This window comes from Cyprinodon tularosa, unplaced genomic scaffold (assembly GCF_016077235.1).
Source record: "Cyprinodon tularosa strain WSP-4 unplaced genomic scaffold, ASM1607723v1 ctg127, whole genome shotgun sequence".
Classification (NCBI taxonomy): domain Eukaryota; kingdom Metazoa; phylum Chordata; class Actinopteri; order Cyprinodontiformes; family Cyprinodontidae; genus Cyprinodon; species Cyprinodon tularosa.
The window spans coordinates 263,251-288,913 of record NW_024038081.1 but is presented as its reverse complement, the minus strand read 5'-3'; the positions used below and the strand labels follow the sequence as shown (position 1 = coordinate 288,913).

Here is a 25,663-nt window from a genome sequence, read left to right as displayed (position 1 = left end):
CCATTTTCCAGCTGTCCCTCACTCGATCGGGATTTCTGAACCACAGGAGAATCACCGGAAGGGCTTTCGGTGATAAACCGTCACATTTTGGGAGAAAGGACAACAATTTATGGTCACATAAACACACGGAGAGCTACTTTATACAGCTTTAAGGATGGAAGCTAAACTATGAGGTAAGAAGAGGCAGTAGAGTGTCTTATGTGGAAGAATGTCCCTGAGCGGGCTGAGGTTAGCATCATGCTAACTCCTCTGGTAACGGTCCGTTGGTTAGTTTCTGCTTTTCAACAGGGACCGTTTAATTGGTGTGAACGTTAACCTTTTATATTTGACGTTTTCGGTTTATTCTGATATTTTTATTTCAGCGACAGGACAGAAAATAGGCTAACTGCTCGGAGTGTTGGAACTAGCCAATATGCTAATGGTAAATCAGTGCATCTCCTTAATGAAGCCGTTAGTGCTGGTTCCCCTCTGGCCCACTGAGGCTCTTTCTGACCCTCCTTCTTTCATTGCTAACCTGGGATAATGTAGGAGTGTTTTTTTTTTTTTTTAAGAAAGGGTTTTTTTTCTTGTCAAACATTAATCCTGGTGTTTGTCTCAGTGGTCAAATGTAACAAAAAATGCTTAGAAAACCTTCTTAACAAACAAAATACTGTCTGAGATTCTCTCTGAGCTGAAGTGAGAACGGATCAGTCCTGTCAGTGTGAACCTCTTGCTTTCTGAGCTCCATCATTCATGCTTTAATGGGGCTCACTGAGGGAGGGAGTCAGCCAGAGCTGGTTTCCATGGTAACGTGGATGCTGACAGTTTTATGGAGGTTTGGGGGTGGCGTGGTCCAAATCAACCAAGGCCCAGACATAGAGTGCGACCTGAGTTATTTATTTATCTGTTTAAATTGATCACTTTTATCCGGGTCTCTTCTGGTTCCTAAACCCTCTGATCTGCAAGTGGTGAAGTGATCACAAACATTCCAGATGTTGATAAACTTCTGGTTGCTTTCCTTTCTATAAAGCTTTAAACAGATTTGAACCTATTTCACCTCTGAAAGAAAAAATAATCTTTTAAGAAATTATACAAAAAATCTTATGAAATGGTTACATTTCCATCCATATATTAGTAGAAATTAATTATTTATATTTAAAGTAGAGTTTCTCACACAATGTTTATGAAGGCCAGGTGCTTTAAAGCTGATCCTTAATAGAGATGCAGTGATCCGATACTTAGGATAAGGTATCTGATACATTTAATTCAATGACTGCAATGATGCTAATGTTTTAAAAATGTGAATTTACTCACATGGTTAGGTATGCATTTGACTCAGTCAGTTGTATCAGATATCAGCCGATATGCTCAGCAAATGTATCAGTTCCAGATTGGATGAGAAATGATGGATTGGTGCGTCTCTGGCTCTAAATGCCGTTTTGCAAAAGCAAATAGAAAACAAGGCGTCATATAAAACCTCCTCAATCATCCTTTTTTTCGCCTGTTGTTCTGCTCAGCGGCTTGTTGGCATCTTATCATGTGTAACGAAGGATGAAGTTCTCTGTGGAAGCGTTTCTGTCCCAAGGTTGTAGTGCTTAGTTATCTTGGTGTTGGTGTGTTCATGATGTGGGACCCAGTGAATCTGATGGCTCTGATGAACTGACACAGCTCACACATCCAAACAGTTTGCTAGCCCTGCTTTATGTGACTCCTTCTGGTTGTCTAACGTTTTTCCTTCTGGGCTTTATGAAGCAGCAAAGATGGTGAGAAATTAGCCTGTAGCTAAACAACATTTATGCGTTTTCATCAAACTTAAACTAACTTCCCTGATTTCTTCAAAGCCATAAGAAATGGAAAATATAATTTTTTGTATACCAAAATGTCTGTTTGTAACACATTAAAACATAACAATTATTTGTTTTTCATAAATATAAATCCATAACCAGAGTTTGTTCACAATATTTTTCTGAGCAGGATTCATTTAGATCAGAGGTAAAACTATAGTTTTTAATAATCGACAGAACGAATAATATTTTGCAGTTTTATTAATTTCCTAAAGTTTTTGATTTGGGACTCTGTTATTTTCTGATAAAAAACCAGAGAGTCTTTAATATCACTTACGTAAAAGAGGAAGCCTCTAATCAATTCTGTCCTTTCTATTAAACCATGTTGGCAGTATAAACCTAAACTGCTCATTCCTGACTGACAAACAGTCTGCATAGAGCTTTAAATTATAGCCGCATGATCTGTAGAAGATATAACTTGCTCATTATAAAAGTTGCAGGAACAATATTGAATCTGATGAGTCCCTTTTTTTTCTATGCGTTTATTTCACTTTGTCTACATTATGAAGAATTGGTTGGCTGGATGAACCCCCCATCAATGCTGTTTAATTATTATTTTATGTAAAAATTGTGCAAATCTACCGCAAAGTGTTAATGTCTGACACTTAAAATAAATTACTCAGTCAAATATTACATGCAAACAATCCCTTATGATTTCCATATTGCAGACAGCCATATCGCAATGCTGAATGCGATATGCTTTATTGAGTAGTTAGACTTTACTGTGTGGGAACCTCCAAACAAAGCATATAAAAACCACAAGTATCAATTTAGTGGAAGACTGTATGTTTCGAGGTCTGTGAAGCGGTAGAGTTTCACCACAGGCCCATATACTTAGCTCTGTTTATCCTCCCACAGCATGAGGCTGCCACCATGTTTTCCTGTGGGCCTGGCCTCTTTAGGTACATATCAGCGTTAGTTTAACAACACACCCTGATATTGGCCAAAAGACAAAGGGTGTGAATACTTTGGAAAAGGCTTTGTGAGTATTCTTAGAGTGCAGCTTAAAGAAACATTCAAAATGTGCACAGATGTCATAAAATGTTCCACTTAAATATTTATAAATGTAGAATTACTGGGGAAGTTGATGTCTGCTGTAAGTTCCAGGGATGAAGCAATCCTGACTGTCATGGCCACCGTCATACCAGAGGCATGATTCATGACTTTGTCCGCCCACTTCCGGTGCTCTGTGTGTTCATATTCTTTATCTGAGCTTGAACACTTCCTTTAAGTTCTGTTTCTACAGTCGCTGATCTGGAACGTTCCCTGCTGGTCTAAGGAGAGCTGAACGCAGCTGAAAGGCCCTGTCAGCGCATGTCTGAGTTAAAACGGTCACACCCTGAGTATATCAACAAGTTCCTGTGGGGCTTTAATAAAGCGTGTTGCAGTGTCGGGCCTGAACAGCTGGAAGTCAGGGTCTTGGAGGTTGTCACCGTAATGTGTTGGTGTGAAACAGGCCACCCTCAGTGGGAAGGTGTTGGAGGTAGGCAGTGCGCCGGATTAATTATGCGTGAAAGAAATGAGCTATTATTACCAACATCATGAACAAAGCATCTTTTAAGATACAATCAACGGATACATCCTGGGTTTTTGGCTTTGAGGTCTAACCTAATCTTACCTTTTATGTTAATCAAACATCTGTAATATACAGGTGCTGGTCATAAAATTAGAATATCATGAAAAAGTAGATTGATTTCAGTAATTCCATTTAAAAAGTGAAACTTGTATATTATATTCATACATTACATACAAACTCATATATTTCAGATGTTTATTTTGTTTAATTTTGATGATTACAAATGACAACAAATGAAAATCTCAAATTCATCATATCAGAAAATTAGAATATTACTGAAGACCAATAAAAACAAAGGATTTATAGAAATGTTGGCCAACTGAAAAGTATGAACATGAAAAGTATGAGCATGTACAGCACTCAGTATTTAGTTGGGCCTCCTTTGGCCTGTATTACTGCAGCAATGCGGCGTGGCATGGAGTCGATCAGTCTGTGGCACTGCTCAGGTGTTATGATAGCCCAGGTTGCTCTAATAGTGGCTTTTAGCTCTTCTGAATTGTTGGGTCTGGTGTATTGCATCTTCTTCTTCACAATACCCCATAGATTTTTTATGGGGTTAAGGTCAGGAGAGTTTGCTGGCCAATTAAGAACAGGGATACCATGGTCCTTCAACCAGGTACTGGTAGCTTTGGCACTGTGTGCAGGTGCCAAGTCCTGTTGGAAAATGAAATCTGCATCTCCAAAAAGTTGGTCAGCTGCAGGAAGCATGAAGTGCTCTAAAACTTCCTGGTATGTGGCTGCGTTGACCCTGGACCTCAGAAAACACAATGGACCAACACCAGCAGATGACATGGCACCCCAAACCATCACTGACTGTGGAAACTTTACACTGGACTTCAAGCAACGTGGATGAAGTGCCTCTCTTCTTTTCCTCCAGACTCTGGGACCTTGATTTCCAAAGGAAATGCAAAATTTACTTTCATCAGAGAACATGACTTTGGACCACTCACCAGCAGTCCAGTCCTGTTTCTCTTTAGCCCAGGCAAGACGCTTCTGACGCTGTCTGTGGTTCAAGAGTGGCTTGACACAAGGAATGCGACAGCAGAAACCCATGTCTTTCATACGTCTGTGTGTGGTGGTTCTTGAAGCACTCACTCCAGCTGCAGTCCACTCTTTGTGAATCTCCCCCACATTTTTGAAGGGGTTTTGTTTCACAATCCTCTCCAGGGTGCGGTTATCTCTCTTGCTTGTACACTTTTTTCGACCACATCTTTTCCTTCCCTTCGCCTCTCTATTAATGTGCTTGGACACTGAGCTCTGTGAACAGCCAGCCTCTTTAGCGATGACCTTTTGTGTCTTGCCCTCCTTGTGCAAGGTGTCGATGGTCGTCTTTTGGACAACTGTCAAGTCAGCAGTCTTCCCCATGATTGTGTAGCCTATAGAACTAGACTGAAAGACCATTTAAAGGCTTTTGCAGGTGGTTTGAGTTAATTAGCTGATTAGAGTGTGGCACCAGGGGCCATCAATTTTGAACCTTTTCACAATATTCTAATTTTCTGATATGATGAATTTGAGATTTTCATTTGTTGTCATTTGTAATCATCAAAATTAAACAAAATAAACATCTGAAATATATGAGTTTGTATGTAATGTATGAATATAATATACAAGTTTCACTTTTTAAATGGAATTACTGAAATCAATCTACTTTTTCATGATATTCTAATTTTATGACCAGCACCTGTATAGTGGGAGTTTTTCTATTCTATGCCTCCCTATTTCATTTTTTTTGTCTCTTTGCTATTGAAGCCCGCTCTTTCTCTTTTACTCTTTCTCCATGATTGGAACCATTTTCATATCTCCCCTTATGCAAATGCTAACCATCAGACTGACCCAGAGACGCTGCTCTGATCCACCTGCAGCAGTAAGGCGGCTATGCACAAGTTTTACTGGATAGAAAATGAAACCACTCAGACCATTGGTCAGTCAGTTGGACAGACCAGCCGTTTGGGAATCATTCTTAACCCCTGCTTCCCTCAGGGTGAGTCGATGTTGTGCAACTTTAACATGCTAATTGCCCTCTCAGGTAGGGGTGGTAAATATCTTATTTAATCAAATATTATTCGGACTGTCATATATTGTTATATTATACACAAAAAAAGAGGGAATCGAGCTCAAATCATGGTCAAATGGATAACTCTGCACTTACATGTAACAACTTCACAACAACAACTGTTCAAAATATAAGAGTTTATTAAAAAATATCATTCAGCTCCAAGTCAAATATCTTTTAGTTAAAAATGACTAACAACTAGTGAAACTCAACTAAACTACTATGTCCATAGGGCAAGGGAAACATGGTTGGAAACCATAATCAATGAGATGATGCAATGATAACACAGTTCAGCATGGATCTTGTGTTTGAGAACCAAAGTTTATCTTGATCCTTGGCTCCAGTTTTTGGTGCGTCTGTCAGGTTTTTAGCTCCGTTCAGACTTCCAGAAATTCTAACCGGTTTCATAGTACCTAGTAAAGAGAAAGGAACCCCACAGCATGATACTACCACAGCTCTGTTTCACTATCAGCGTTAATGTAGTGGTCTTTATTTTTCACCTTCCATTTTTTTTAGATTAGCATCCCTTTGTATAAGGCTCTGCTGCAGCTCACTGATATGTTTTGGTGGGGGGTCCAGATGAAACCTGGTGTGAATTAATTTATTAAACATTTTACTCCTCTTATTTCTGCCCATACAAATGGCTCTTTTATTCCTGCTGTGTTGTTTACATCCTGCCTCTCCTTTTCTTCTTCCGCCTTCATTTGTGGCATGGCAGCGTTACCAGGCAACCCACTGGTTTGGCAGGACAGCAACCATCACAGCTCCTCCAGCTTCAGCTAAACGTTTCAACTTTAGTAGGATTATCAGAAGTATTGATCCTCCAATGCTGTACTTGTATCCAGTACTAATTTGGCCTAAAATCATATCTTTTTGCTATTGTTAATTTTATAAAAATTATCAATTTTAGGGCCCTACGTCGCAGAATCTCCTAAAACGCTGTCTTACGCTGAATTTATGTATTTTTTCTATTTTGGGCGTATACATAGAGTATTCATAACAAGTCCAGAGCTTCTGTCCGACAACAGCCTAACTTCTGCATAACGCGTGGCAGCGTGATGCCCAGTGCATCATTTTATGGTCATTACGAAGCATCAGTTAAAGATGCTCCCCTCAGGATGCGCCTGAGGGGAGCCGCAATGCACCCAGAGGTTGATCCATCACCCTCGCCTTCTGGCTCACCCTATGATGGGGATGAAGTCTGGAGGAGAACTGACGGTTTCCTCCTGTGAACCCCCTTTATACCAAAACGCTGCTAATACGCCATTATACAGTAGCTGGAAGTTAGAAACACGTTCAACGCTCGTCTGGAACACGTCAGATACGTTGATATGCGTTGCTCAGAGGTTTAGGATAAGCTAGACGCCACGACTTATAAGGAACTGACACTGAACGTACGTCAATAACTGACCTGGAACTGATGGCCCATGTAGAAGCATGCGCTGGCATATGTCTGGAAATTTTTATCTTTCTCAAAATTTCCCGACGTATGTCGACGTACTCAAGCATACTCCTAACTTATACAAAACGTACCCATAACTTATGCAACATAAGCCAGTGTTTTTGCCAGATTTTTGGTACGTTAGGATTACGCTCGTCTAAATCATCAAGGTGTGACAGGGTCTTCAGATTTCTAGGTTATTCTTAGATTAAAATAATTATACCCCACACAACCTAAAAATGTTGTCAAATTGTGATTTAATTGGATTATTTGACTTTTATTTGAACACTTATTTAACTTATAAGATCTGCGATTCTGTTGATAAAACAAGTTTCATGTTGATATTAAAAAATGTGAACTTTTCGTGTTAAGTTTTCATTCCCATATTTTTCTGATACAGAGTTTTAAATTCTGGTTTGGTTATAATAACCCTCATCTGTACGTTCTATTTTTTCAGTGTAGTCACTCTGTAATCACCATATCTCTGCTGCCTAGTAGCCCCATTCTTGTTGTTGTGCGGACATGACTGTAAAAACCAGATGGTTTCAGAATGATGAAATGTAACGGAGCACTAACCTTTGAATGCAAAACAAAGTGGTTGAAAAGTCTGAGCAGAGGTTGGACCCAGCGGGTCAGGCAGTGCTCTGTTGCTCTGCTGGTTTCCCCTGAGAAGGAGCGGGGCTCAATGTGTTTGTGTGGGGTTACTCTTTATTCCTCTGACCCAGTTCCTGTGCACACTCAGATGATAATAGTAAGCCCACAGACGCCTCACTATTCAGCCTGAGAAGTAGAAGAAACTGTTGCCTTCCTCTCTAACAGGGACTAAACTCATTATTTTTGGACGGTTCAGTTAGATGCTATTTGGGGTAAACTGATAACGCTCTCATTTGCCAAGTGTTGTTTTGTAGTGAAGAGGTCATAAAAGCCACAGCTTGGTAACAGCCCTCCTTAAGCTGCTGCCTGTTGAAATGTTTTTTTCCCATAATGAGCTGCAGGAGCCGAGGAGGCGGTCTGGATCCGATTAGCAAACCTGTGCTCTTACACTTCCAGATGTGTTTCTCTAAAACTAACCAAGAGAAGACAGACAGAAAAGAAAGACTTCATGATAAGAAGTGTTGAGCAGAGGGGAAAGTTTCTACAGCTCTTTCTTTGCATCAGACCAGGAGTAGAAATTAGTCTGCTTGGACATTCATCAAATTAAAGCCCCTCTAACTTTGGGAATGTGAAGCTGAGTAGTTCTAGTCTGATGACATCTGTAAACAGCAGGTGCACAAACAAACACTCACAGCTAAGGCCCAGATATTCATTGGATTCACAATAGAATCACCTTTTAACAAAATGCCACCAAAGGGCTCAGCATGTGAGCTACAGTGTCTTTATTGCTGCTGGGCACCGCTGAGGGGATGCAACTGTTTTCTAAATATTAGGTGTTGGTCTTGGTGTCACCTTCATCTGAGGCGCTGATGATGGCGTTAACGTGCCTATCCCTGATTCTGATGGTCACAGCTTATCATCATCTCTGAATAAAACTGTCTCCTTTTTGTTGTAGGCGTTGTGCTTTTGCAGAAGACTGAGTGAACCATGGCACAGTTCCCCACTGCATTCACAGGTCAGTGTGTGTACACAAAAGGGTGGGTGGTTCTCAGAAGAAACCTTTTATCAACCAAATAGCCTAAAAAAATACAGTGTATTTTTTTTTTCTTTTCTTAAATTAGAGTGTTGGCTCTAAGTTTAATTTGTCAGACGAAAAATAAAACTGTAGCTGATTGACAGAAGATGTGTCTGGCTGTCCTCTGCTGGTTACATGTCGGCCATGTTTGTCTCTGAAACATGTCAGAATAATGTTTACATGTAAAGAAGCTGGTAAAACCTAAAGCTTCTACTCTCTGGATGTAAACACAAACCCACAGCAACCTAAATATTATTGTTTAGATAATATATCACCTAAGGTTTAAATTAGAGGCATAATAAGTAACAATAGAAGCAGTTTATTTAAAACACACATAAAAATGATCAATAGCATTATTTTATATATTATAGTATTAGGCATTCTCCTTTTGGCATCAGTCTAACTCCATATTGGATTAATGTTGTGTCAGCACTGCAGAGGGTTGGTTTGGATCTAAATCGGAGCCAAATGAGTCTTTAAATCTGTTGCTCCTTAATGAAAATCTAAACAGGAAGTTTGCAGTCCTCAATCCCTCTGGAAAACTAATGCAGCATCTCATTTGAATCAACAAACCTATTAGCATGGCCTAGAACATCAAGACTAATAGGCAGGCTTATTATAGAGGAAAACCAGCAACACATTAACAGAGCCCAACCCGCTCCCTCATCATCTCCACCTTCTCCACTCACCAGTCAGACTCTGTTTGTCCTGATGACTTTCACCCAGAACTGAAACTTGTGACTCGGTCAGCTCTCTCATCCAGCCTCTGCTCGCCGTCTGACATCAGCCTTCCCTTCCAGATACTAACCATGTGTGTCTGTTAGGACAAGATGTGTTTCTCATCACTGCGGATGAAAGAGCCAAACACGACCAGCAGTTTCACAGCCTCTCCCCGACTGCTGGGGGTTACATAACAGGTAACCAGCTCATCCTAACAGATAAGACATTTATCAGCCCGGCTGAGTCAGAGCCTCCACTCCACATCCCAGTCCATTTACAGCAGTCACTGTTTCATTTTTCTGTTTTGCTTCTGCTTCACCCATTGTTTGTGTTTGCCTGTTAGGTGACCAGGCCAGGAACTTCTTCCTCCAGTCAGGCCTGCCCCCCCCTATCCTGGCCCAAATATGGTGAGTCCTGAGGCCCAAAGGAAGCGCTGGGCTTTCTTCATGCGCATAGCTGCGTGAATAAAGAAGTGATCACTTTACCATTAAGGACTAGTGGCGCTAACAGCGCTGTCACATATATACTAGGGGTGGAACGGTTCACAAAATCCACGGTTCGGTTCACGGTTTCGTGGTCATGGTTTTCGGTTCGGTATATGTTGATTGTTAGCATGACATGTTGGTCATGTAGCTGTTAGAATAAACAAAACGTATTGCACAATGCTTGCACACTGTTTTTATCCACATCTTTCTTTCCGCCGTCATCGTAGGTCACTCTAAATGCAAAGTGGTCCCATACAGCAGACCTATAAAGTGCTGCTGGCGCGTCTTCCAACTCCTGTTCTTTCCCACTCGCCATACCCACACAATTCTCCACAACAACTGATTTTTTTCCTGCTACACCCAGCTACGCTGCTTCGCTTCTTCTTCTTCTTGTTTACTACTGGTGGTTGGCTTTGGTCGCAGTACCGCCACCTTCTGCTCTGGAGTGCCTCTGAGAAAAAGGAGCAGCGCATGAACCGAACGCAACACACGCGAACCCTAATATATACTAATCCCTAATTAGTTCCATCCCTAATATATACTAATTAACAAACAGTTTTTACGCTTATTGTTCAGCTAGCATGGCTACAGGAGGAGCATTGTTAGCTTCTCTGGTAGGGGTGCACCGATGGCAGGCTCCCAGCCATCAACAATTCGGGATCTTTAAAAGGCTGACATGCCCTTTTTCATTGATACTGATTTTTTATTGGACACTGTCAGCTGTTATAAGAACCCACTTAAATATTTCAATTTTATTTTATTGAAAGGCATTATTATTTAGTACCCATGATACAATACATATCTCTGAAATTACTGCCGTCGAAAATAAATCAAAGTTTAGAGCATTGAATTTAGACCTATGTCGCGGATTTGTGTTAACGATTGGTTTGATGTGTAAATATTGGCCGATCACCAATCTCCCAAAATGAAGGTTATCGATGCCAATCAGTCTGTGCACCCCTCTTCTCTGGTCTTCATTCACAGGTGAACAGAGCAGAATGTTTTACTGCCCTATGGAGAGAATTATGGCTGCAGTTATCCTTTACCAATCTGTTCATCTATCCAATATTATTTTGATTCATCAAAAAGAGAAACTTTCAGGGATTTAGCATTTCTAGATAAATAAATAGACGTTTAGAACTAATGATTAAATTTTTTTATTTCACTGTGACCTGAAATAAATTGTAAAAAAAAAAAAATTGCAAAAAAATAGAAAAGTGAATTGTAAAAAAAAAAAGTGTCATGTGTTTCCATATATTGAGATTTTTTTGCATCTTAGATTAGAAATGCTTTCATCTTTGTCGTTTTCTTTCATAATTACTGATGTTAGTAATTATGTTGGTCTGACTGACGATTTATTACCACATTATTGGCGATTAATTAATGCATTTCATCAGATCAATTGTCCGAGTTCTAGAGGGAATTTTAAGCCTCTTTCACATGTAGAACTGCACCCAGTAATTAACTGATAATTCATAACACCTGAACGGATTTAAGACTGATATCCTACCTGCTAATGTACCAGGACCGCTGCAGTGGGATTAAAGCCGTTATTTACTAGGTAAGGGATGGGTTTCCATGTTCACGTTAAATATCCATAACAGTTCTGATTCCTGCTACGTGTCGTTAGCCTCCCTGACAGCATAGCAGACAATCAGGAGGAATGTTTTTATCAATGGCTGCAAACTGGTCAGATCCACAAAGAAAAGCGCCAGATGTCGGTCTGCTGTCTGAGCCACCCAGGACGCCGTAACCTGATGGTTTACTGATTAAATGTGTGTGTTTTCAGGGCCTTGGCCGATATGAACAGCGACGGCCGTATGGATATGCAGGAGTTCTCCATCGCCATGAAGCTCATCAAACTCAAACTGCAGGGCCACCCTCTGCCGCCGGCGCTCCCTCCCAGCATGAAACAGCCGCCGCTCGCTTTACCCCCACAGCCCAGCTTTGGTGAGACACGCATAGGAAGCTTTTCCTTTTGTTGGGTTTGTTTTTCCTGTGAAAACAGAGTTACTAATAGTCTGTCTCTGTTGCTATGGTGACCAGTATTTGTTTTACTTTGTGTTTTCATTGTTTCCCTCCAGGTATGCCTCCTATGGCACCGATTCCCACCGCCATCCCAGCCCCCCTCCCAGTCGTACCTCCACTGCCACTGCCCCCACTCCCTGTTGGGGTGTCTCCGCCTCTCGTCTCCACCTCAGCGCCTCCCCTGCCGCCACCCATGGCAAACGGAGCACCTCCCACAGCCATGATGCCCCCCATCCCAGGTTTTCCCCACCCAGGTAAAAACAGAGCAAAGCTCTTCTGATGTTTCTGAAAGTTTGGCCTAAAAGAAAAAAACTAAACACCATGGTGTTTAAAAGATCAGAAAATGTTTTTGTGTGTGTAATTTCAGCCGTTTTCTATTCTGTGCTTCCTCTCTCAGCTCCGTCTGTGAACAAGGCCGCTTCGTTCAATCGTTCCAGCACCAAGCTGCAGAAGGTCTCGTCGTTTGACGCTGCAGGGTAGAATCACAGTCTGGTTATTCTCTCTTATACAGGCGCATCTCAAACTCTACGAATATCGTTGTTTAAAGAATAGACATGCCTTTAGTTCAGGGGTCACCAGCTTGGTATCTGCGGGCACCAAGGGGCCCTCAGGGATCACAGGGGGGCCCTCAACATCTTTTGAAAACAGAACAACTCACCAGTGGGCTAAGTTTGAAATGTATTTTATTCTGTTGCTCTTTTTTTTTTAATCATTTATAGAGATTTTATCATTTTAATCAAATAGAGCATTTAAGTATTTATAGGGATTTCAAAATGGCGACATCTAAAGGTAAATCAGAAATGAAAAGAAACAATAAAAGTATGTTTATTACGTATGAAGCTTAAGAGAATGCTGTCCCTCCAGTTCATGGGTCAGTATTGCTTGCCCTTCCTTTGACTCAGTACCCATGAGGTAGCTTCGGCCTTCAAAAGGCATTCAGAACTTAACATCTGCATAACAGCACTTTAGGTTTATGGTATCGCTGCAGTTAGTGGCTCTTACTTATTGATGAACTTTTTTCACCCCGAAAAATGTGTAAAAATGTAGTAATGGTATTGAGCATCTAACCAAACAACAATTCGACCTCGGCCCTTACGCCTTGGCACCATAGAGTCATATATGGAGCACACCACTCAGTGTGTAATGTGCGTGACCAAAGCCAGTTATCAAGGCACTTGATAACTTGGTACTTTTCTCCTATTTCTGGGTAATTCCAAGCAGTTTAATCGAACGTTTGCCATTATAACATGGTTTTTAATGTTTTACACAATTTCTGCATTTATTTTCTAAGATTTGTGTTTGAGAAGCTTTGGGGTGGTTATTATAAGCACAGTACCTGTTTATATCGGTTTGTGTCATAAATGTCACACATTGCATATTTTTAAAGATTTGTCTATGGCATTGGCAATTTATAATTTCAGCATTTTTTCTTTTTATTTGATGGGGCCTCTTATTTACTATTCTAACCTCAAAACTGGCTGGTTCTGTATAGATGTAGATGGTAAAGGGGCAAAAATAGTTTTGTCACGTTACAGTTCCTCCTTTTCCCATATAAAAGATGGTTAGACTGCAGTAGCCACCTCCATATTCCACTGTTATATACAGCTCACCCAACTTATGGCATAGTCATTCATCATATGTTCTTGATACTAATTTCTTGACCAAAATTTGAGATTGGTGTTTTTGGTTGAACAACGTGTAATGTGCGTGACTTTAAACGCTATTTAGAGTGTCCCTTTGAGCCTTGACCATACGAATGGTACGTCTGCCAACAGGCAGAGGATGTTTTTTCAATAAGAACACATGCTGGAGACTCAATACAGTGAATATTATTATAAATATGGATAGTTTTAATGGAATAAGTGTAAAGTTAGGCTTCTATTTCAGAAATTTTAGGAAAATACAAGGTTGGGAAATATTTAATGTGTCATATCTTCAAAAGTGTTTGGCAGACAGACTCTCATATGGTACCAATTTGGACAATTAATAAGGGAATAGTAGGAATTATATTGTGGTTCTACAGTACATTCAAACATTTACCGTTACAATCATTACGCTTTTTTTAGTATGGTTTTCTGCCTCCAACTCTAAAATCTTACCCATCAGGAGTTAGCCAAGATATATGGCTAGAAATAAAACACATTGTTATAAAGTAATATGGAGGGTTAGTGTTTAGCATAACTGTGGATCTAAACACCTGTGGTGTTTATGCATGAGTGTGTTTGTTTCAAAAGGTTTAAAATGCTTCTTTAATGCAATACAAGTTCAATTCATCTTATAAAAAGACTTCATTATTAAGAAGAGGGAAATAAAATGTTGAAATAAGTCAGTTTTTTATCCGGGTGTTGATAGCTGTATGCAGGAAGGATCTTCTGTAGCGGTCTGTCTGTCTTGCACTGGATCTGGAAAAGCCTTTGAATGAAGACACTTTGAAAAATCTTGTGAAGAGGATTCTCACTGTTGTCATTGGTCTTCCTTACTTTACATTCTTTAACATTAAGAGCCCAGGGCTCCATTTATCCTAAGGCTCTCCAGAATAAAGCGACACAGGGATATTCATTGATATTCTGATGTTCTGAGATGCACCTGTATCTGCTAGAAATGATAAAGAAAGAACACAGCATAGAGATGGTAAACCTCTAATGTTCTTTTGATCTCCTCCCAGTGCTCAGCCTCCCTCTGACTGGGCGGTTCCCCAGTCCTCCAGATTAAAGTACAGACAGCTTTTTAACTCCCATGACAAGATGATGAGTGGATACCTCACCGGTGGGTTGACACATTTAAGATCAGCTTTTTGTTCCCCGTCTCATGCTAACGTGTTTATCTGAACCATCGTAGGACCCCAGGCTCGCACTATTCTGATGCAGTCCAGTCTTCCTCAGACTCAGCTGGCTACGATCTGGTCAGTACAGTTACAGTCAACCGTTTCTTGGTTTACAAAACAATAATAAAAATGCGAAACTCTTTTTGTTTTGGTTCTGTTTTCCTTAAGGAGTCTATCAGACATCGACCAGGATGGAAAGCTAACAGCTGAGGAGTTCATCTTGGCTATGCACCTTATCGATATGGCAATGTCAGGGTTACCGCTGCCTCCAGTGTTATCAGCAGAATACCTACCACCTACCTTCAGGTACTCACACCCTTTCCTCGTATCTGTGGAATGAAACCACTAACTTTTTTCAAAGTGTTGTTGATTCTTTGGTTAAGCGGCTAAATAGATGAGCATGCTGGGATTGTATCTGTGTTACAGGCGGGTGCGGAGTGACAGTGTTCAGTCAGACCAGAAGAGTGTCCATGAGGAGGCAGAGGAGGAGAACGAGAGCAACCAGGAGAAAAAGCTACCAGGTGACTTGATGAGTTTGTTCTGCCTCCATGAATTCCTGCTCCATGGTGTCCTTCCTGCACAAAAGTGTTCAACAGTTCTTTTGATTTGTGTGGCTGTAGATGCTGTGATGTTTTCACAGCTGCCAGAAGTTCACAGTCATGGCTCTGAGTAGAGATGCACCTTTTTCACTGTCTGTAGTTAAAAAATATTGCATCATAATCTATTTAACACATTACTGTTTACTATACTCTATTAATTAAACTGTCTAAAGCCTTTCTTTCACTCATTTTGATTAATATCCAGTACAAACAAGCTGACATAATTAGGCGCAGCTGTTGTGATAAATACATACAGATTCCTCTTTGGATGTTCCATTATTGTAGCAAGCAAAAAACACGAAAATTAAAAAGAAAAAAACGATTGTATAAATTGAAATTTGTAAAAGATAAAATCCAGAAATGAGACTTTGGAAAACTTTTCTTCTAATTTATTTTTTTTTTTTTTTTTGAATTCCTGTTGTATATTCTATATTTTATATTTTAAAATTATAATTTTTTCCTTTTAAGTTTTCTCATATATTTTTCAACCTCTTTTGTTTGTTCACATTAAGTTATTCAAATTATGATTTCCAGATCTAATTCTCTATATGTTTGGGGTGGGCTTTCCTCTGGAGTGAGGAACGAAGATGCATTTCTATTGGTCAGCTGGAGGTTAGCAACATTTTTATTGGTCAGGAGCGAGCGTTTGTGTGGGACTTGAAGTGAAGAGAGTTTGATAGAGTGAAATGTGTAAAACTCATTCTGAATAACGGAAACTTGAAAAAAAAAATTGAAAATATAAAAAATGTTAAAAATAATATTTGGAAAATAAAGGGATAAAAAAAAAAAGGATTAAATTAGAATTTGAAAAAAATATATATAATGTAAGGAGGAAAAAATCCTCCCAAATTCTTTAAAAAAAAAAAAAGGTTTTCTCTCTGGATTTAAATTTTTTATTAAAATTTTCCAATTTTACAAAATATGTTCTCTGCTTGCAACAATGAAACAAAATTCCCTCCATAGAAACCTGAAAGCTGTCTCCTTAATGAAGAGAGAAACCTGGTCTGCATCTCTGTTGCTTGTTTTTTTTCCTTATTAATAAGTTTTTATTCTCTAGATGTTTTCATTAAAGCTTACTATTTTTCTCACTGCCCCCTCAAACAGTGACATTTGAGGATAAGAAGAGGGAGAACTTTGAGAGAGGAAACCTGGAGTTGGAGAAAAGACGTCAGGCTCTTCAGGAGCAACAGAGGAAAGAACAGGAGAGGCTGGCAGCGCTGGAGAGGGAGGAACAGGAGAGGAAGGTGGACTGTCCTGCTGCTCTCTTATTTCCATTTGCCTTAGTCATATAGTTTATGGTGCTGTTCTCTATCAGTCGGTAATTTCCACCAACAGAGGGACCATGAATAACGGACTTTTTATTTTTATTTGTATGGTTATATTTGAATCTTTGTGATCCAGGAGCGCGAGCGTTTGGAACAAGAAAGAAGACGACAGCAGGAGCTGGAGAAGCAGCTGGAGAGGCAGCGAGAGCTGGAGAGGCAAAGAGAAGAAGAAAGACGCAAGGAGATAGAAAGGAGAGAGGTAGAGAGAAAGAAGGATTAGCAGTTTTCTGCCTTTCAGACAAGTTGGAGTTCCAGATCTGTTATTATCTGAGCTGTAATCACCCATTAAAAAGCTTCTAATGGCTTTTTTTTACCTCCCATGTGGAATCTGTGTTTACAGTAAAGAAACGGAAAGATTTGCCTGTTTATGATGAAACACATCCCATTATAATCTCTGTTGTGTAAGTTTGAAGATCTTGATGCAGATTCATTTGAACTCAGCATGTGTGTGTCTGTGTCCCAGGCTGCTAAGAGGGAGCTGGAGCGCCAGCGTCAGCTGGAGTGGGAACGGCAGCGCCGCCAAGAGCTTCTAACTCAAAGGAACCGAGAGCAGGAAAGCATAGTGCTGCTCAAAGCCAGGAAGAAGACACTGGAGTTTGAGTTGGAGGCACTGGTAATAATAAAAAAAGATCTGCAAACACCAGGCCTCATTTATTAAAGCCTTCTAAGCTCTGTTTACAAAACTGTGCCGACATTCTTTTATCTAAGCGGGTGGAAACTTGTGTTTTCTACATTCTGCCCCCATTCTTTTAATATTTTGGTGGAAACAAAATTGGAGACATGGCTCAGAGTTATCTGTCCAAGGTAAATAGGTGGGGTTTAGTAACAGAAAAGTTTTTCTCTGCAGGTGAGATGGAAAGGAGAGATAAATGCCAAGTTTGAGATGTAAAAATGGATATTGTTGTTTCAACTATCTAGTTACAACTGATGGAAACAGAGGAATAATCTGAGCTTTTTACTGTGGCATGTAAAAACTATTATGCAATATCTATTTACTGCTCTGCAGAATGACAAGAAGAACCAGTTGGAAGGTAAATTGAAGGATGTTCGGTTTCGTCTTTCAACCCAGCGGAGAGAGATGGAGCAGACCAATCAGACGAGAGAAACGCGCATCGCTGAAATCACCCAGCTTCAACAGCAGCTTCAGGTTCGCTTCACCAAACCTACACATTGTTCCCTCTCTCACATTTATCCAAGCCTTCATCTTGCACACCTTTGGAGACGCTGTTTTTGTTTTCTTTACATTTTATTGCATTTAAGCAAAAAAATGTTTAATAGGTTTCAATTATTTCTGCTGCTAAATTGACGCTGCTGCTTTTCTGTTTCATGCAGGACTCCCAACAGTGGCTGGGGAGGCTGATTCCTGACAAACAGAATCTGAATGACCAGTTAAAACAGGTTCAGCAGAACAGTTTGCACCGTGAGTCCTGTGTGCATGGTAGACATTCTACATGGCAACATAAACATATAAGGGTTCCCATTCAAGCTGGAAAAGGAAGGAACCTTCAATTATAGATGATGGAGTGGGGCCTGGGTTTCTCTTCCAGTGATAGCTTAAAGTAGAGAGCGCATAAAGTTAGAGGTCAAAATAAGAAATACTGCAGAATGGGAAAATAGACCGAAGCACAGTGATGAAAAGTGGGCCCTATGTCCTCCAGCAGCATAAGCCTATAGCAGGAGATAGCTTATTATGGAGATGTTCCCATTCTACTACCCAGCTCTACTTTTAGAAACTCTAGGAACCTCTATTCCTCTGTCCATACACCATCCATTTCATGTTTCAAATCAGACCAATGTGAAACTGTTCACCTTAGACTTTAAATTTATGCTTCAAAATCTGCTTGAAAAAGACAGTTAGACTTTTGACAGGAAAAATCTGTTAGAATAACATAAATTCTTCTCATAGCTTTTAAAATTGACTATTTACAAGTTAGGAGACTTGACCAAAACAAAGTCATTCACTCACACACTGATGATGGCAAACTACATTGTAGCCACAGCTGCCCTGGGGCTCACTGACAGAAGTAAGGCTGCCGTACACTGGCGCCACCGGGCCCTCTGACTATCGTCAGTAGGTAATGTAGCTGAAGTGTCTTGCCCAAGGACACAACCACTATGAAAGCTTGGGCTTGAACCGACAACCCCTCCGTTTGCAGGGCAAACTCCTGCATCCGACACCACTGTGGCCCCACGTCCCCCCAGTCAAACTCTAAATATCACAGCTACAGTAGGAAAACTCCCAGTGAGGCAGGGGCTTTATCAGCGGCCTGAATTAATCAGACTAACCTGATGCCTGCTGCTTTCTGCCTGTTTCAGGTGATAGTCTGTCATCACTGCAGAAGGCCATCGAGCAAAAGGAGAGCAGCAGGCAGCAGCTCAGAGAGCAGCTGGATACAGTGGAAAGAGAGACCAGAGCCAAGCTGTTGGAAATAGACGCCTTCAACACACAACTGAAGGTAATTATTCACTGCATTCATACCAGGCATCATGAAAGAAAGAAAGAAAGAAAGAAACTATGCAAATAAAAGTCTGAAACATCACTCCAAGCTTGATTTGTTAAAGAAACTTTAAATTTAAATAAAAAAAAACTCACTTGTACATTTATAGTGTTTGTTCAAATTCTCACTTAGGTCTATTTCTGTTTTTTTTTTTTTTTAAGAAATCCAGAACCTTTAACATCAGATTCAGTCCCTTAGATATTATTTCACCTGATATTAAATGATCTCAATCATTCAGCATTATAAAAATAAATAAATCAAAGCATTAGGCTGATATTGTTCACTTAAAGCAAATATTTATATCATAACATGACAAGTTATTCATTCTGTTTCCCAAATCAGTTATCAGTTAAATGTCCAAACAATAACCTTAAGACCTAAACCAGACAATAAAGTTGGGATTGTTGCCTTTTCAATAGTGAGTTTTTATATAAGTTAGGATTTTCTTCCTATAAAGTCTATGAGCAGCCGAGACGAGATATCTAACCAATCAAACACTTTGACTGTAATGCTAGATCAGGCATCCCCAAAGTCGGTCCTCGAGGGCCGCTGTCCTGCAGGTTTTAGAGGTCTCCCTGCTTCAGCCCAGCTGATTTACATTGATAGTTGATTAACAGGCTTTTGCTGAACTGCAATCATCAGAATCAGCTGTACTAAAGCAGAGAAACCTCTAAAACCTGCAGGACAGCGGCTCTCGAGGACCGACTTTGGGGACGCCTGTGCTAGATGAATCCAATGCTGACATGTCCCATTCCCACTGCATTCATTTCAAAGCCCGGTCCTGCTGTACTTTATTGGTGCGTTTCTGTTTATATTGGTGTTGTAGCACTGCTGTCGTTGCTAGTTGTTGTGTTTTGGGGACCAGGTTGTGTTTGCTGGTTTCAGACTGCAGCTTCCTGCTCGGTTTGCAGCTTTGACCTTTTCACATTTGCACCCACGTTAGCCACAAACTTCACTTAATTGGGATTTACGTAAAAAAAAAAACAACTAAAGGAAATCATACATAGTTTCAGATTGTTTTTCTCTATGTAAGCCTTTGACCACTTACTGTATGTTATTGTTATAGAAATTAAAAATGAGAGATGTTAGTCTGTTGGATTGTTTTTTTTCCACTGGCGGAAATCTTTTGGACCTCCTGTTCTGAAGAACCCATCAGTCTGGTCAGGGAGAGCAGCTCCACTTTTTAAACCTCAATCATTTCTCTTCCATTTCACACATAGTTGCTGTTGTATGATGGTTGGTCACACAAATAAAGACGTCAAGACGTTGGTGGTTATATTCTGGCAACATGTGAAAACAACAAACATTACAAACAAGAGACTAGACCAGGTCAGATAGAGCAGATCAGTCAGCCAGACACAGACAGCTGCAATAAGGCTGTAGATCAGTAACTATGGAGACCATTTTAAACTGATTTCCTAACAACTAATGCAATAAATTCAGCTCCATATTTATTTGGCCTCTGCGACACAACAGAAGGGCTTGAAGAAAGCAGCCAGTAAATAAAAACACTGCTTCCTGTGATTGACAGCCCCCCCCCCCCCCCCCCCCCCCCCCCCCCCCCCCACCACCACCACACACACACACCAGCTGAACTACCTGGATCTCGTCTGTCTTCTCTGTATGCTCTAAAACTGGGGCTCTGTTTATTTTTGCTCCTGGCTGTTTTTGTCTATTTATTGTTTCTGCTTCCTCGGCCTTCATTCCTCCCATTCGTTTCTCCCTGTTGTTGTTTGTTCAATCCAAATATTAAACCGCTCCTTCTATATTTTCTACTCCTTCTCATTTACCTCCCCACACTGGCCTTTTGCTCCCATGCCAGTGTCTGTGTGAGTTCTATGCCAACCACTGTGCCAGGATAGAAGCCCTGCGACGCCAGCTTCACCGCCAAGAGAAAGGGAGACAGGTAGAGCACACTGCCACTGCTGGAATGGGGTGGTACTGCAGTTGGGATACACTATTGTAATGAGAGGTCCACTGTTAGCAGTGGGCTAACTCTAAGGTCAGTTTTTGTGTTTTAAATTGGATTCTTACCAGGAGACTAACCTGCTTTTGACTTTTAACAACCAGGAACCAGAATCCTGAAACGCTTGATTTGTTGTGATGGTTGAATTTAATCCAAGTTTATAACACTGAGTGGAAGCAAAACAAAAACACCCAGTTTATCCTGATTCTATTGATGTAAACGTTTTTACCCCCGGTGTGAGAAATAATCACACCTCTAAGGAGGAAGCATGCACTGGTTTATTAAAGGAATAGTTTTACTTGAGGTAATCCATTAATCCATTGAAACTTTAAAAATACTAACAGATTGTTTTTTTTGTTTTTTTATAATACAGGGTATATTTACCAAATCTTTCATTTGATCAAAATAAAAGTGGACAAATAGTATCAAACAATTTTTGACATCTGATTTGATTTCCAGAAGTCTAATCTGAACTTTTCTGTCCATTTGGGTCACATGAACCATTGTTTTGACGTAGAACGAAAGGGCGCACCGAAGACAAGAACTTAGCTGGAGCTGAATTTCAGTTCAGCGTAATTAGCTTTAAAAAGCAAACCGTTTTATTTAGTAATTTTCTCTCCGTCAGCTTGTTGGAGTTTTACATTTCCCTGAAACTGCCATAGAACCGTCCTGCACGCCATGAGCCACAAACAGTGACGTCTTCATGGAAACCACTCTCTGGTTCTTCAAAAACTCTCTAGTATTGCAAATTTTACTTTCAGACTCCTAACAGATAAATTTGTCAAACATTCTGGAACGTTCTCCAATGTCCAGCAGAGGCACAAATCCTCCAACCAAGCAACAAAGGACCAGATGACAAACTTAGAGCCAGTAAAGTTGGTCTACGACTGATAAAATAACTCCATGACAGAAGGAGCAAGATGGATTATTAGTCTTATGGCTTAAGGAGAAAGGTATCCTCAGTGGTATCTGTGTTTTAATTGGACTAAATGTTGAATAATAAACATTCAGCTCCTTAAGCAATGCTTTATGTTTAGCTCCGCTGTCATCGCTCTGCTATCAGTTTTAGAAATACAACTTTAACTTTGGTCTAGAACAGATGTTCATCTTAATACTCATGTAATGTTCACACTTCTGTAGTAGGAGTAATAAAATATCAGGGCTTTCTTAAAGAAAACTTTGATCAGTCTGGTGGTTGAAGAACCTGAACGATGGATTAAAAACAATATAGAAACAATGTTTTGTGTTGCTTTGGTCATATGTTTATTTATTCAGTAATTTAGGAGAAAAAATACATTTTTAAATTAAAAAGTTTTTTAATTTGTCAAGATATTGTTTTATTAAAAGGCAATAAATTAATTACAGACATTATGATGAATTCAATTATATATTCTAATTGCATTCTTCCATTTTTGTAAAACAATCTTTTTTTAAGCATTTTCCTCATATTACCGGTAATAGGTCTTAGGTTGGTTTTCTGGTGGGCATTGTTGAGCTGAATGAAAAAAGTGAAATGATGGCAGCATCAGCTTGTTTGCATAACACTCACTAAACCTGCTTTTGTTCAAATGTATTAATCAGCAGAGTGAATCACAGAGCCGCCGCCTTTTATGAGTCACAATCAGAGCTTTTTCATAAAAAAATGTTGCAGTTTGGGCTAAATTCCAAACATCTTTGGTTCAAAGAATGTTAAACCTTTAATGTCTATAATATTAGAGATGTTATATTATAAGATTATGATTAATTCATGGATTAATATTATTAACAGATTGGATTAAAAACTGACAGAATCTTTAAATGACTAAATTATGACCAGTATTCCAAAAAAGTTAAAAATAAAAGTTTAAAAAATAAACCACTAGGCTTTGCTTTCCAAGTTTGAAGACGTTTTGCTTCCCATCTAGGAAGCTTTTTTAGTTCAAATGTCTGGATTAACGTTGAGTTTTATAGAGTAGCCCAACAAAGCCTTGTTTTGGCGTAGAAAAGATGCTAATTAAACTGGAAGAACAGGTCCATCCCCGAACTAATGGGGAGCCATTGAGGTCTTTGTTAGCCTAAAATACTTGATGCTGGCCTATCCCTCTGGAAAGGGCAGTCGTTAGGGTCATTGTTGGTGACCAGGCCAGATACCGTGGTTCCCTGCTTGGCCACGAGCATTGAAGGAATCGACTCTATCGCTGCATTGTAGATTTTTTAAAACTTGAAATCCACCCCCTCTGTTTAAGGTCCATTTTTCTTAACATAAATTGCATCCTTCACGCCCCTCTCAAACCACCTGTCTTCTTTGTCCAAAATGTGAACAAAGAAAGTCCTTTGTCCATAAGGTGTGAATGTACTGCAGTCTTGTCCAGAGGAGGACAGTCCAGAAAAGGTAGCTTGTTGTTGGCATCCTCTCTGGCTAACTGGATGTTGTGGTCCATGGAGTTGATGTGTCTTGTGAAAGCTTCCACTTCTTTTAGTTGGGCTTTGACCAATGTTTCATCCACATATCTAAACCAATGTCTTGCTGGTGTTTCTCTTGGTCTCTCTTTTACATTTCTTCCATGTAAAGATTGGCTAAAATTGGTGACACAGGGGATCCCATGGCACAGCTATGCCTCTGTCTGTAGAAATTATCCTTGAACTTGAAATAGGTTGTGGAAGGACAAAGGTCCAGTAGGCTGCAGACCTTTGTCACACAAACTCTCTGTTGTCGGAACCGTACAGCACCAGACCGAACATGTCCCTACTATGGTAGAGGTGCATCCTGCAGAGCTTTTCGGGTGTCTGGTGGAGCGCAGCGCGTTTTGAGGCACGTTTTTGTTGGTGCGCATCTACAGCATCAGACGCGGGGTAGAAAAATGTGAACCATTACTGAACATCAAACAATCAGAGCAGCTGATCTGGGAACTGACAAGGAGACAGAGACTTCCTCCAAGCTGTGATCTCTGCTCCTGAAGTGCTATCAGCATTAAACTATCAAATGCAAACAAGAATATTTATTTATGGGCCAGGAAGTTTTTTTTTTTATATGAAAAGAAAAAGTGAGCATCCTCGGATCACTCAACTAAAAATTCCTGGCAAAATTAGTTTGGATCTTTATTTGTTCTGTGTGCAGTTTTTACCACTAAAAATGATATATCTGCTTCCAGCTGCTATGGACAGCAGCAGGAAATCCCACATTGATTGGTCAGCTTGATCTATTGCTGGATTTCCAGAGACCGCTCCCCTGCCCCTATGCAGCGTTCTACCACAGAACAGCTACAAAATATTTCAAGCTAGGATCATAATCCTGAGGAACATCACAGCAAATACAGCAAAGCCAGTCTCTCCATTGTATTTGTCATCGTTCACAGAGTCTGGCAAAGGGCCTCCGAAGGGTCGGCGAACAATTAGCTCGACGTCTTAACTAAAATTCTCTCGATGCTCGTCTGACTCCAATGATCTGGACGAGCATCAGAGAGGAGGTGTTGGACAGCTTCTTGAAGGTCGAAAAGCCCTTGGTGTGAATTCAGCAGTATTGTGGCTCCTAAAAGGCTGATCCATCCCCAAAAGGGGAAATAGTTCTGTCTGATATTCTTGTACGATTTTCCCAGTTTGATCGACCGGCATGCTTAAATAAAAACATTTGAATTTATCTTTTGCTAAAGAAGGGCTAACTTTCTGAGCTTATATAGGACCGATGTCCTGAACCTGTTGTACGCGTCTCTGCTTCATCACACTTGAGTGAATCAGGTCTGTTGCTAGGCTACTTCAACTCATTGTAGACCTACTGATGTTTCAGCTGGATACGAAGCAGGGTGGTTACTCCATATAAAAATAACAAAAAGCCGACTTAATGTGAACGAGTGTCTGTGTGTGTTTGTCTCATATCTCTCTCCCACTTCCTGCTCCAGCTGATCCGGACTTGTCTGTCTCCCTTTTTGGTTTAATTGTCCTTTAAAGCGTCCTCACGTTGGCTGAAACACAGCATATGCACTGCATCATTTTTTAATTCCAGAGTGGTTTCTAATGGCACAGATGGTTGTCATGGATACACAGAAACGTCCACATCCATCTCCTTCTTCTCCCTGCTGCACCCCTGTATTTGTTGACTCCTTATAACCATTTGTTGACACTGAAAAGTTGCTGGTGCAAGCTCCGCCCCTTTGCATCTATTAGTTCATCTTTAAGCCTGAGAGCAACAATAATTCAAGGTAATTAAACAACTGTAGGAAAAGGTATGAGTTAAACAGGACTGTAATGTTTTAAGGACCAGCTTGGGGGGGACTTTTTAATTTAATAATGCCTTGTTTTTTTTCTTTGTTTTGTCAGAATTTTTTCTTCATAGTTCGTTTCCCCTTTTAAAACAAATTTACATAAACATCAACAAGCCAAATAAAGATGTATCTAATAATCGGACAGTGTTGGTGAAGATTCTCAGTCATCCAGGTCATAGTCAACCCAAAAAAAGTTAAAAATCAAACCACTAGACTTTGTTTCCAAGTTTGAAGTTGTTTCTCTTCCCATCCAGGAAGAGTTTTCAATTCAAAATGTCAGACATAGCATTGAGTTCCAAGCTTTATACAGTAGCCCATCTGTATAAAACATGAAATTGTTTTGAAAACAATTTAAATGTTTTCCAGACAAAAACGAGGCTTTGTTGGGCTAAAGCCTCAAACTCAACGATTTTCCTGA

General features: G+C 40.1%; 1 protein-coding gene across 4 annotated transcripts in view; it reads left to right on the top strand.

The window, feature by feature from the left end:
* itsn1 (intersectin 1 (SH3 domain protein)) overlaps positions 1–25,663 on the top strand; it is a 61,554-nt gene continuing 35,891 nt past the window's right edge. For 2 of the 4 annotated variants that reach the window (XM_038276758.1, XM_038276755.1), the window contains exons 1-18: positions 1–173; positions 8,443–8,502; positions 9,387–9,479; positions 9,626–9,689; positions 11,557–11,717; positions 11,852–12,049; positions 12,193–12,271; positions 14,461–14,561; positions 14,634–14,697; positions 14,788–14,925; positions 15,046–15,140; positions 16,323–16,462; positions 16,620–16,742; positions 17,007–17,156; positions 17,550–17,690; positions 17,876–17,963; positions 18,860–18,999; positions 20,864–20,947. In XM_038276758.1, the coding sequence (XP_038132686.1) occupies positions 8,475–8,502; positions 9,387–9,479; positions 9,626–9,689; positions 11,557–11,717; positions 11,852–12,049; positions 12,193–12,271; positions 14,461–14,561; positions 14,634–14,697; positions 14,788–14,925; positions 15,046–15,140; positions 16,323–16,462; positions 16,620–16,742; positions 17,007–17,156; positions 17,550–17,690; positions 17,876–17,963; positions 18,860–18,999; positions 20,864–20,947 (1,887 nt within the window). In that variant the 5' untranslated portion in view covers positions 1–173; positions 8,443–8,474. The remainder of the gene's footprint in view (positions 174–8,442; positions 8,503–9,386; positions 9,480–9,625; positions 9,690–11,556; positions 11,718–11,851; positions 12,050–12,192; positions 12,272–14,460; positions 14,562–14,633; positions 14,698–14,787; positions 14,926–15,045; positions 15,141–16,322; positions 16,463–16,619; positions 16,743–17,006; positions 17,157–17,549; positions 17,691–17,875; positions 17,964–18,859; positions 19,000–20,863; positions 20,948–25,663) is intronic. The other 2 variants (XM_038276757.1, XM_038276756.1) reach the window with 1 other exon arrangement.